The following is a 13,460-nucleotide window of genomic DNA, read 5'->3' as shown; positions in this document are numbered from 1 at the left end:
ATTTTCACCAACAGTGTCCAAGGATTCCAATTTCTCCACATTATCACCAATACTTGTTATTTCCTGATTATTATTTATTTATTTTTACAGTAGCCATCCTACTGTGTGGAGGATTTCACCGAAGGATTTCAAGCAAGGGTTTTTAACCATGATCTGATCTATGTTTTGAAAAGGCTGGTCTACAATTAAAAATGAGCAGACACCTCTTCAAACAGGTCATACAAATGGCCAAGAGACATATGAAAAATGCCCAATGTCACTAATCATCAGAGAGATGCAAATTAAAACAACTACAAGATATCATCTCACATCTGTCAGAATGGCCACCATCAACAAATCATCAAACAACAAGTGCTGGTGAGGGTGTGGAGAAAAGGGGACTCTAATACACTGCTGGTGGGAATGCAGACTGGTGCAGCCACTATGGAAAATACTATGGTGTTACCTCAAAAAATTAAAAGTGGAACTGCCATTTGACTCAGTGATCCCACTTCTAGGAATATATCCTAACAAGCCTGAAACACTAATCAGAAAGCATAGATGTACCTCTATATTCATAGCAGCACTATTTATAATAGCTAAGATTTGGAAACAGCCCAAGTGTCCATCAATAGATGTGTGGATAAAAAAGCTGTGGAACATATACACAATGGAACACTATGCAGCTGTAAGAAAGAAAGATCTCTTGTCTTTTGAGATGACATGGAGGGACCTGGAGAGTATTATGCTAAGTGAAATAAGCCAATCAGAAAAAGATCTCATTTATTTGTGGAATATAATGAACAAAATAAGCTGATGAATAAAATAGACCCAGAGACACAGAAAGGAGTAGGTTTCAGATTGACAAACCTCAAAGGAGAGGGGTGGGTGGGGGGAGGAAAGGGATAAACCAAATAACTTATATGCATAACCAATGGACACAGACTACAATGCTGTGGGGGGTGGAGAAGGATTGGGAGGTGGGTGTCTGGGGGAAAAAAGGAGAAACATCTGTAACAAAAATTAATTAATTAATCAATTAAAAAATGTGGTTTATGCAAAAAAAAAGAAAAAAAAAAAAAAAGGCTGGCCTGACTGCTGACTGCTGTATGTGAAATCAACTGGAGGTGGCAAGCAGGAGTGGAAGTTGGGCTCTCCTCACATAGAGGTTGCATGGAAGAAGGAAGGAAGCAGAGGGGTGGCCAGAATGATGGAGGTAGGAGGCCTGGAAGTCTGAGAGGAGTAGAGTGCTTATTGTTGATTAAATAAAACTAAATGCAACAGGATCTCGAGACAGTTCTGACAACTATGCATTTATAGTGATGCCAGGCTTCCTCCAAAACCCCAAGGAGGTCAATGAAGATGGGGGGAAAGTCCCTAAAATGGAATCAAGTGGAAATAAATTGGGCAAATTATATATCAAACAGATAATTTCATTACACTGGAAAAACAAGCATTAACCTAAGTACCTTTCCAACATAATACTCTTGACTATATACATCCTCAGTGGGACACACACAAAGGACCAAAGACCTGGGAAGAAGTCATATTTGAAATTTTACTTAGATTTGTTCTTAGTAGGTACTGATGTAGCAGTTTAGAAACTATTTGTGTGTATTTTAGGATCAAACAAATAAGTAAATATATTGATGGTGCTGGGCATCAGAGTTCTCACGGCAGAAGGGAGATACAAGGATGGAATAAGAGAATAAGAATCCCATGGAGTTAGATAAAAAGTAAAAGTGTCAGTGTGAAATTTGAGAAAAACAAACTTTAAGGAAAAAATTTCCTGGCTCTATTCTCTGAAAAGGCCTGGAAGCAATGACATTTTCAGTTTTAACGAACACCCTCAGGGTGCAGACTTTTATTTTTAAATAATATTCCCTACAAAGAGAAATCATGGTTCCTTAGAAAAACGACTAATTTCAAATCGGGACAAGGAAGTGCAAGATGGGACTAGAACATCTTATTGTGCCAGAAAGTATAAAAATACTCAAAGAAGGATGAGGACATGTGAAAAGGACAAAGGAAGCAGCTTGAAGGGGTTCCTACTGGTCAACTCTGAACAACTTGAGCATTCAAAGGATGACAGAAATGGACTATAACTGAATAAAAAAGAATCCGTAAGTCTATACTGATAATTACAAATTAAAAATAAAGGGGACAAAAAGAATAAAAAATCTTTTAAAAAATGCTAACTAATAAATGTAAAAAGAATAATAAACAAATTATTGTTTTATAATCATCACAATAATAATCAATTCAGGCAAGAATCATCAATAGATGCTAAAACCACAGGGTGAAAGGCCATTGGGAAGCAGATTATTCACAGTCTGCTGATACAATCCCACAGATCACTTGTTAAACACAAGGGAAACAGACTCCTTTACTGTAGAGAAAGCTGGAAGATACTGTCATAATCAAGCGATCAAATTGAACAAAATCAGCTGTGACACAGATATCACATGCCTGATGTGAAACACTGAGAACACAGCCTCACCTACGTAGTGTTGTCAAAAATGTTCACCCTACATCAAATGATGAGGAAACAATCTGATAAATCCAATCTTGAGGAAAGAAATCTGAACATTCTATACAACAACTGACCCCAAATCTTCAAAAATATCAATGTTACACACAAAAAGTTTCTAAGAAACTGTTCTAGGTTAAAGGTAATTAAAGAGACATGAAAATAAATGCAATGTGTAATCTTGGATAAGGAAAAAAAAACAACAAAAAAACACACCTCAAACCCAAACCTAAAGACTAGCTATCTAAAAAAGAAACTGCTGTGATGACTAGAGAAATCTGAAAATGAGCTATGTATTAAATGACACTAATGTATCAATGTTACAGTTCTTAAGTGTGACAACTGTATTAAGGTTACATAGGAGAATACCCTTTTAATGAGATAGATGCTAAACTATTTAGGAGTTAAGGTTCATAAAGTCTTGAAATAATTCTCAGATGGTTCTAGAATAAAAAAACATAAAAATTAAGCAAGTATGGCAAAATGTTAAAAAAAATTGGTCAATCTAGGTGATGGGTACATGGGCAGGCGTTCAATGTAATCTTTTTGCAACCATCTTTTCTGTAGGGTTGCAAATTTCAGAATAAAAAGTCAATAGAATGAGAGGACAAGCAAGACTAGAATAAATATTGGCAAAACATAAACTGTATGATATAGGACTGTTATCCAAAATATACAAAAAAACTCCTATAGCCCAACAATAAGAAAACAATTAAAAAATGAGCCTTAGACCAAAACAATATCCTCACCAAAGAAGATATACAGATGACAAATAAGCATATGAAAAGATGTTTGACATCATGTTATTAGGGAACTGCAAATTAAAATAATGAAATACCCTTATACCTCTATTAAAATGGCCAAAATCTGAACCCCTAATACCAACAAATGCTGACAAGGATGTGGAACAAGAGGAACTCTCACTCACTGCTGGTGGGAATGCAAAATGGTGCAGCCACTTTGGAAGACAGTTTGGCAGTTTCTTAAAAACCTAAACATACTCCACCACCACCACACCAAGAGTGAACTCTAAAGTAGACTATGGAATTTGGTTGATAATGTACATCGGTATAGGTTCATTCATTTTTTTAAAAATGCACCATTTTAGTGAGGAATGCTGACAGTGAAGGAGGTTGTCGTGTGCGTGTGTGTTGGGGGAGCAGGAGGTACACAGGAATTCTGTACTTGCTGCTCAATTTTGCTGTGAACCTAAATGTGCTCTAAAAGTAGTCTATTAAATAAAGTTCGGCCCTGGTCGGTGTTGTTCAGTGGTTAGTGTACTGTCCCTTGCACTGAAGGGTCACAGGTTTGATTCCTGGTCAGGGCAGATACCCAGGTTTTGGGTTTGATCCCCAGTCGGGCGTGTGCATGAGGCAACCAATTGATATTTCTCTCTCCCTATCCCTTCCACTCTCTTGTGAAGAAATGAAAAAGCATATCCTCAGGTAAGGATTAAAATAAAAGTTGGGGGTAGAGTGGAAACCTGTTAGGAACACCTTTTCCCAGGAGCTTACTCTGGGTGAACCCCTTGGCCCAGCCCCATCACTACCCCATAGCCACTACAGCATTTGTGGACTCTTGACTGCATGATTTTATTTCACACAGTATTTCCCATCTGAGTCCTCTCTTCAAATAAATTAAAAACAGGAAAAGAGAACTGAGAAGTGACTGTGCTCAGAAGTGAAAGATCCTTCTGTTAACCTTCCTTAATTCTCTGGATACCTCCATTCCATCCCTTACATCTGGCCACTGGCTCTTTTTCCCAGGGAAAGCTATCTATCACTTAGAGAAGTACCTGTGGAAGTCAACCAGGTGTTCTGAATCGATATAATCATCCAAGTTGAGGGTCAAGTCTGACACTTGCTGTGAGCAATATTCCTAGAAAAAAAATTAAAAGTGAGAGACAGAGACATAGATAAGGACTATTTGTAACAAAGAAAATACCCTTCAAATGCCTGGGGACTTATCTGATATAGGAATATTGTTCTTCTGAGGCAGAGCCCAGAAAACCTACTTCCTAGGCTCTTCTGCAGCTTGGGCACTGAGGTGCCAAATGGATGCACAACTTCGACTTGGAGGTGGGCGACATTGGGGAGCAGGCTGAGCAAGAGACAGACATCTTGCTAAGGAGGGGTCACAGCATCAGTGGCCCATGAGAAGGAGCACCAGGGCTGGCAGTACTGGCCAGTGTGGTGACAGTAGCAGTGGTTTCCATGTCATGGTTCTGGGCACTGTCCTGGAGCCCAGATCTGAACCTGTTTTCAGTCCTTCTAACAATTCAATGAGCTATCCCAATTCTTTAATAAACCCAATCTGTTTAAACTAGCCTGAAGGGATTTTGTTGTTTGTAACTGAGAACCTTGTCTGATACAAGATCTAAATGTTCAGCAAAAGGGAAAGGGATAAATAAAACACGGTATTATGGAATACAGCATAGTAAATGACCTCCCAAACATACTGAGTGAAAGAAGTCAGGGGCCGTACAACACAGACTGTGTAATACTTTTCTGTGAACACATACAGACAGCCAGTACAAAACTAACAAAAAGAAAACCACTGTCCTCGTGGTGCTCACTGTCCAGGGACAGAATACAAACATTAACCCAAAACATAAATCAGTACATAATGGCACACTGTGGCACCAGGCAGGAAAACGCAATGATGAAGCAGAGGCACAATTTAGATTTTTCTGACAGGTGAGAGCAGGTAGTCAGGATTGAGCTTTTTGAGGAAGTGGAAAATGAGAGGGAGTAGGCCTGGATAAAGAAAGGATGAAGGGGTGTGCATGTGAGGCACCCACAGTGGAGGCGAAGAGCTTTCCGGCACAGAAAACAAGAGGGTAAAGGCTCCAAGGCAGCAGAGAGCCAGTCTTAGCTAAAGAAATAAAAGTATCCCCGAGGGGCTACAGTTTTTTCCTCCCAAGCTGTCAGTGAATGGATTTATCTTAATTTATTTATCCATTCCTCTGTGATGATAAGTCCCACCCCCAATACCAGGTGGTAAAAATCTTTGCACACAAAGCTTTCCTATATTTAGGGTTCTTGCCTCAGGATAAAGTTCCAGAAGTAGGATCACTAGGTAAAGGCTTCACAAACATTTAGGGCTCTTCATCCATACAGTTAAAGGAGTCTCAGAAAGGGGTTCCCAACATCCACTCCCAGCAGCAGACCCCTCCATGCCTCAGAGACTCACCAGCACATTGATGATCATGCTGTTCTCCACAGTGACAGCCTTCACAAGGAGCTTTCTGGACCCATCCTTCGACTCATACCGGAGAGCATACAGGTCTTTATTGCTGTTCCACTCGGCAGGCAGCAGTTCTGATTTCTTATCACGGGGACCCGGCTGAGATGACACCAAGGTTGAGAGGAGAAGGTCATGGCCTCAGAACACAAGAGCTGTAAAGGACCTTACGATCTAATCCTACCCCTTACTTCACAGGTGAGGGTATGGAGGTCAGGAGAAATAAAATGTCCAAGGCCCCCCAGCAAGTCAGGTCTGAGTCCCAGGTCTCTGGACTTGCACTCTTGCTCCTCTCTCGTCTCTGACTGCCTTTGTCATACAGCCCAGGAACCTGCCAAGAATCTGCAACCTTGTTTCAATAATAATCTCCTCGGCATCTCCCTGCTAAGAATGAGACCCATCATCTCAAGGGACACTGTGAAATTCTAAGGTAGTGTTTTTCAAAGTTCGGAACGTGGGCCATCTACAACAGGATCATCAAAGTGTTGACTAAAAATACAGACTCTAAGGCACCCCTCTCCAGACTACTGTAGTGGTTTAACAAAAATTATGAATAATTTTCATACACATATGAAATGTAGCATATGTACAAAATAAAAAGAGAATTATAAAATGGACACCTAGGTATCTACCACCAGCTTATGAAATAGAATATCGCCAATACTGCTAATGCCTCGAATAGTGTACCCTAATGAAGCTTTCTCCCTGTCCCTCATGAGTAATTACTACTCTGTATTTCCAAAACATTTCTTTGCTTTTCCTCATAGTTGTATTACTATACACACAACCCTAAAAATAAACTATTTCAAATGTTTTTCAGTTTTATATAAATTGCATCACTTGCCTTTTTCATTCGATAGTTTCTTGAAGATTCAACCATGTCAATGCATTTAACCATAGTTGATTCACTATCTAGCATTCTATTGCTCTACAGTTCACAGGTATATAGCATACCACTGTATGAATATGATACAGTTACACTCTGACTTGTTGGTAGATAATTGGAGTGTATACAGTTAATCTGTTTAGCTATTATAAAGACTGTTATGAACATTCCTATATATACCTCCTAGCACACATATGGATAAATTCCTGTACAGTATTTCTCGGGGAAGGACTTTTAATTTATAAGATAAAGTGTAATTGATTTACATTACAATCAGCAATGTAAAAGATTTCCTGTTATTCCATGTAGTCAGCAACACTGCTATTGTCCAATTTAAATATTTTTGCCAACCTGGTGGGTATAAAAATGCATCACTGAGTTGTGATGTCTTTCTCTCTTTTCTTTAGCAATTTTAAGACTTTCCTTTTATACACTAAAGTTTGAAAAATAGCTCTCAAACTGTTTCTATAGTAAGAACTAATATAGTGATTTCCAGGTGGGGAAAGATTTCTTTTTTTTTTTTTATCCTCACCCGAGGATATTTTTCCATTTTTTGTACAGATAGAGTGGGAGGGAGAGAAAGGAAGGGAGAGAGAGAGAGAGAAAAACATCGACGTGAAGGGACACATTGAGTGGCTGCCACCCGCACGACCAACCAGGGCCGGGGACAAACTGCAACCAAGGTACGTGCCCTTAGCGGGAACCGAACCCGGGTCTCTCCAGACCGCAGGCTGACACTCTAACCGCTGAGCCAAACTGGCCAGGGCTGGGGAAAGATTTCTTAAACAAGACTGACAAAAGAAAAAAAGTTCTGTCTTTGAGACTATTCATAATTTAAATCTTCTCTTCAACAAGAGACACTACAAAGTTAATAGGCAGTCACAGGCTAGGATGAGATATTTGCCATGGCTACAAATGAAAATAATTAATAATAAGCACATAAAGGAAATGCTTGGAAAATGAAAAGTTGTGAACCCACTTGAAAAACCAGCAAAAGATATGAACAAGCAAAAAAGCAGCTAACAGTGTATAAAGGGTTGTACAACTTGACTAGCACTCAGAGAAGCACAGGTTGAGATAATGAGATACCAGGTTACAACCATCAGACTGCTTATTTTCCATATTTCTATTTTTTGCCAGGTGTTTGTGTGGGTGTGAAGAGAATGGGAAACCTCCAGACACCGCTTGCTGGTGGTACTTAAACTCTTACAACCTCTCTGGAGGGGAGTCTAGCAGTATTCAGTGCAATGAGGTGAGCTGACACGCTGTGACCCCAAACCTCCACTCCTGGAGGAAACCCTGTGCACAGAGGCCTGGGGGACTGACAGAGAATCTTCATCACCAAAGTGGAGGTGAAAAGAAAAATATGCTCACAGAGGAACACAATATAACAGTGAGAAGGAACAAACTAGATCTAATTGTAGCATTATAGATAAAAGGAAAAAAATACGATAAAGAAAAGAAAAAACAATGAGACTTATAGCTGGTGACATTTATGTAACCGTTTTTAAAAACACACAAAAAATCTACTTCTTTTCATGGATGCATATTTATATGACTAAACATGGAGAAAGTGGACTGGGAAGATCTGTGTTCGTGAGACTATAGTGCGACAGAATAGGATCAAAGATAGAGAACAGAGCAAAAGACAAAGGTCCAGTAACACAGGCCTTACACACCCCAAGGAGAGCCAGAGGCCAAGAGTAGAGAATTAGGGGCTCTCCTCTTTGGCCACCCCTGGTACCCAGGAATCCAATGAGGGAAGAGGTCCCAAATAAAAGTCAAGATATTAAAATTGACATGGTTTAAAACCTGGCTGCATGACAATGAAACTCAAAGGCCTGAAGCAGAGAAATGAGAGTGAAACTAATCAAACCACTTGCTAAGTGAGAAAGAGAAACTCTCCATTCTAACTGGGTACATTTCCTGTAACATGTTTTGCATTGTGGATTTAAGGCTTATTTTGGAAGCCAAGAATTTGATAATATGCCTGCTTGCTGTTCTGTTAGAGGCCTTTGAACTTACATCCTCCATCTATAGCAATCCATCAAAACTTTTTCTTGAAATATAGATAATTCAGTCTGCTCAATATCCCATAACCTCTGGCTTCCAGAATAAAAAATTCTAGGGCCAAGTGAGGCTGATGCCTCTCACTGCAATGGAACCAATGTTCCTCAGCCCAAGGGCTGCTTTGATATGGAAAGAACCAGTGGGAAGAGAGGGACTGGCCTCGGTGATATCAGTACAAGCTTGGCATTCAACTGTCCTCTAGGCCCTGACATTAAATATCAGGCCTTCCAGACAGCTACAACTGGAAAGTAGCCAAGGTGCAGCTGTGTGGTTTAACTCCTTGGATAAAAAACCTAAGTAAGGACTGACAGGGCCTGAAAATTGCCCCAAGTCATTGTAAGTCAGGCACAGAGCTGGATTTGGCAGTCAGAGCTTCTGGTTGCCCAGGGTATGGCTGGAGAAGATTTTTCCCAGCCAGGTCCACCAGACTGGTCCCAAGAAAGTAAATACAGCTATCCTCTGGAAGAGGACAAAGGAAGGAAACCCTTTTTCTGCCAAGGGCCATATTTATGTCATTTGTGGGCCATACAAAATCATCAACTTAAAAATTAGCCTGATATATTTGGTCAGGCTAATTTGGTGAGGCGTGTGATGTCAGCTGGTATTGATTTCGAGGGCCAGATGTTCCCCACCCCCTGCTAGGCAAACTCCTGGGGCTAGAAGCATTCTTTACTGGTCTTGAGTTCATCTCAGTGTTTCTGGGCTAACATGCACCCAAAGAAACTCAAACAAATCATTTTGGGCATTTTCTCACTGTCATCATATCCTTAGATTCCCACAACAGAAAACAAAATTCTCTAACTGAAGTCTATGGCCATTTCTATTCCCTTGCCACCTAAACCACTTGACATAGCTGTAAAGTTCTCAGGAGGCATGGTGCTGACTTCAAGAAAGAAATCCAAATTCAAATATTGGCTTTTTATTGAAGCCAATGAATTCATTGCTCTCCTAATCAAGTTTTACATACACAATTCCCTGGTGCCAAAGGAGACAAAACCAGAGAAAAAAGGAGACAATTTTGCTTTTTATTTAACTTCCAATATATTATATAATCAAGTGCATACACACTTTGGGACCTTCCTCTCTCTTTTATCACTCCCAGAAGGGTGGGGAGCAGGAGTAGCTGGAGAGGCAACATACACATCCTCTGAGCTTGGCAGACACTACTGGTTGCTGAGTCTTCTGATCCCAGGCCAGAAAATAAAACCCTCTCTTAAATAAATTAATAGGAAAGATGCCCTCCAAAGGGCTTCAACTCTGAATGAAAGTAGACTCAGCAGAAGTGAGAGGACACGTGCAACCTGAGCTCCAATGGCACTTAAAAAGGGCCAAGAGCAGCAAAAATACACTCTAGTGTGGAATACAAATACCCATCCCCGCAAACAGCATGCATTATTTAGCACTGGGATAGTCATATGAAGAGTGGGCAATACCTTACGAAACCCTCATTCCCACTCTCCCTGGCCTCCCCTATGATGTGTGGAGCCAGCACCATTTTCTGCATGAACTTAGCACATGGCACCATGAACAGAGTGGAACTAGATGGACCTTTGAGAATTAGTTAAGGATCTTTTATTTATTTATTTATTTATTTATTTATTTTTTAAACTAGTATTAAAATGAGATCATACTCTTTCTGCACATTTCACCTGAAAATCTGGGGGCCCACTGCATATGGCAAGGGGATGATGCTGGGAGGAAGGAGGCAATAATCTATACAAACTAACGTCTCTGAGCTGTCAACGTGATCAGAGTGGCTGACAGGATATGAGAGAGGATAAGAGGGGGGAGCAGATCTGCAGTGTTGATGTGTACTTGTGGCATAGGGAGAAAGGAAGGGAGTCTCACAGGCCCTCGGTAACAAAAAAACTGATCCTGGGGAGAGAGCTTCTGACAGTAGCAGTATAGCAGTAGCTAGCTGGAAGTAAATAAGGAGAGTGAGGTACATGAGGAGGGCAGAAGGCAGGGCAGACAATGTTAGATCTGAAAGACAAGGCAAGGGGTGAGGGGAGCTGGGGGCTGATGGGGGAGCTCCAAGGTCAGGACCAAGTCTTAACTCCCCTCTCATCCCACTGTTCCCTGCATCATACCACACACAGCTTCCTGGGAGAAGTTCTCAGGAAAAACGGAATGAAATGATTGGGGCAAGTGAAAGAGCTGTTAAAGATTAGAAAGCTGGAGTGGGACAGATGAGGAGACAAAAAGTTTCTTTTGGGGAGAGACTACACTGAAAGGGGAAACCTGACACTAGTGAGTGTGGACTCTGTCTCTACCATGTCCCAAGGTCTGAAATGCAAGCCAGGAAGAGGCAATCGGAGGGAGAAATAGTTCCTGCTCTGTGTGTGTGTGTGTGTGTGTGTGTGTGTAAGACTGGCACTTCTTTTCTAGCTTTATCTCCAGTCCTAGAGTCCACATGAGGAATGAAGTATGTGTAAGCCTAGAGTTTGGGGATAAAGGATGCTAAGTGTGTAATGGGTGTCCCAGTGACAAACTTCAGGTCTGGGGGAGGGAGGAACCCATCACAGTTCTTGAGATTCTGATACCTGTGGGCAGACCCATGTAAGAGGGGTGTGGTGGTTTTGGTCACTAGTTCTAAGGGACAGGAATGGGGCAGCCAGAAATATGGTGAAGGACCTGGCTCTAAGTGCTCAGGATGTATAAACAATCTTTGAGGGAGGATCCTTAAAGCTCTGTGCTGGAGAGGAACAGCCCAGAGCTCTGGATGTACAACTGAGAAACTAAAAAAGGATTAGCGAGCTTGAGAACTGAAGCAGTCAGAAATGAGAGTAAGGTTAAAAATTCACCGTTAGATGCAAGGGGTGAGGTGCCCTGCTCCCCAGAACTGGTCTAGGTTCTGAGAGTGAGAAGAGAGTAACAGCGAGGAGCAGGCTTTGAGTTCTGAGTGTGTGTGTTTGGGAAGCATGGCAGGGAAGGTATTTTCTCTGGTAGAGTAGAAGGAAAATAAAGGGGCAGGGAATATGGGAGAATGCTACAGCAAAGAATTAGTGAGGTAGGCTGGGTCCAGAAGTTCTAGGGCTCTGTGGGGATAACAACAAGGCCCCCAAAGGCAGCACCTGAGGATGGGAGAGCTGGAGGGGCTAGTCCTGTGGGGACAGCCTGTGGGGAGGAAACCACACCTGGCCCTTACAACCGCGTGTATGTGTGTACGTGTGTGAGGTGCTGGTTTTCCAGAGCCTGAATTAGGGACGAAGCGGTGAGCGGTTTGCAAAGGATGAGGGGTGTGTGAGTTCTCTGGGCCCGTGCTGAGGAGTGAAGAAAGGGCCCTAGATTTGGGCTGACTAGATCAAAGCTCACCCCTACACCGGTGCTTGGATCCAGTTATTTAGTGGAGGATCCAGTACAGTATGAGGGCCATACTGAATACAGTCCCCTCGCCCCAACTGTGTGGGAAGGAGCTTAGTGGACACTACTGGTAGGTGAGGAGTGCGCAGGGGAGCGACACCCGTCTTGGTACCAGGTCCACCCGATCCTGGCCTCTGAGACTGCCAGGCTGTGCTGAACGCAAGTCTTTGACCTTGGGTTTCCAATTACGTGCCAGGAGTGTTGTGAGGGGCTTTGGGCTGAGTGGGGCAGTAGAGCATCTCCCCAACCCGCAGACTATACTGCTGGTGTCATGAACCCCAGGTCCCAGACTTGGGAGAGGGGCAGGTGAGGTGCTCTGGACCAGGTACTATGGGTTTGGGCAGAAGACACCTTAGCCCCTCCACCCAGCTCCGAGCCGGCTCCGTGGCGTACCTGGTCGCCCGTACCCAAGACGTAGTAGCCGTGCGTCACCACTTCCCAGTGCAGGAAGCAGACCAGCGCGTCCTGCGCACAGGTGATCGCCGGCGCCGCCGACGCGAACAGCACCTCCAAGCCCGCCATGCGCGCCCCTGGCTTCTGCGGGCAGAGAAAGGAAGTGAGAGAGTACGGTGAGCCCACTTGGCCCTCCGAGTACTGATGACTCTGCACCGATAATCCACTCGTCCAGCTGTCTCTCCACCCACGGCCAAAATGGAGACGCCTGTGGTGGGGGGCGCGGCCGCCGGAAGTAGCTCTAAAGAGCGGTGCAGCTGCGCGAGCGCGCCCGGGCTGGAAACCTGAGCGCGACACGTAGAGGTTCCGCCAGGCAGCGCGCGGACGGGGCGGGGCGTGGCCCCTGGGGGCAGGTCCTTCGAAGCTGAAGTCCTGATCTTCCCGGCTGCAAGAGGACCGCCACAGGCAGGGTGTTGCGCCCTTGAGGAAGGGGCCACCTTATTCTGAGCCACTCACTTCCCATCCGCGGAATAGGGTGGGCGTATGCTAGTGGGGGAGGATGTTATGAAATATAGCTAAAATATATTCATAACAATAATTGGCTCTTATTCAGTTCTTGCCACGTGCCACATTGTTTGAAATGCTTTACTACTTCTATTCATTTATTAACTCTTCACGATCCAACCTTATAAGATTGGTATTCATGATAGCCCCACTTTACAGTTGGGGAAATAGAAGCACAGAGGGTTACATTTGACCAAAATGACGCAGCCACTGAGTGGCAGAGATGGTACTGGAACTTAGCTGTTTGGCTCCTAGGATACCGTTTATTAAATGTTTATCGTGTGCTAAATCCCGTGCCAAGGCGTTTATATCATCCTAACAAGTCTATGAGATATGTTCCATTATCACCCCCATTCTGCAGATGACATAACCAGCTCAGAGAATTGAGGCCACTTCCCCCAAGAAGACACAGCTGCCCGCTGCGGAGCTGGA

At 43.0% G+C, this 13,460-nt stretch overlaps 1 protein-coding gene across 1 annotated transcript in view; it reads right to left on the bottom strand.

The window, feature by feature from the left end:
* The window catches only part of PSMF1 (proteasome inhibitor subunit 1), a 36,191-nt gene extending 23,465 nt beyond the window's left edge, over positions 1–12,726 (bottom strand). The window contains exons 1-3 of the mRNA XM_036244672.1: positions 12,465–12,726; positions 5,702–5,854; positions 4,305–4,387 (exon numbers count right to left, since the gene is read on the bottom strand). Of these exons, the coding sequence (XP_036100565.1) occupies positions 4,305–4,387; positions 5,702–5,854; positions 12,465–12,593 (365 nt within the window). The 5' untranslated portion in view covers positions 12,594–12,726. The remainder of the gene's footprint in view (positions 1–4,304; positions 4,388–5,701; positions 5,855–12,464) is intronic.
* Positions 12,727–13,460: the final 734 nt, after the last annotated feature.

This window comes from Molossus molossus, unplaced genomic scaffold, assembly GCF_014108415.1.
Source record: "Molossus molossus isolate mMolMol1 unplaced genomic scaffold, mMolMol1.p scaffold_m16_p_6, whole genome shotgun sequence".
NCBI classification, from domain to species: Eukaryota; Metazoa; Chordata; class Mammalia; order Chiroptera; family Molossidae; genus Molossus; species Molossus molossus.
The sequence above is the reverse complement of the archived record's forward strand: the minus strand, read 5'-3'. Positions and strand labels throughout refer to the sequence as shown.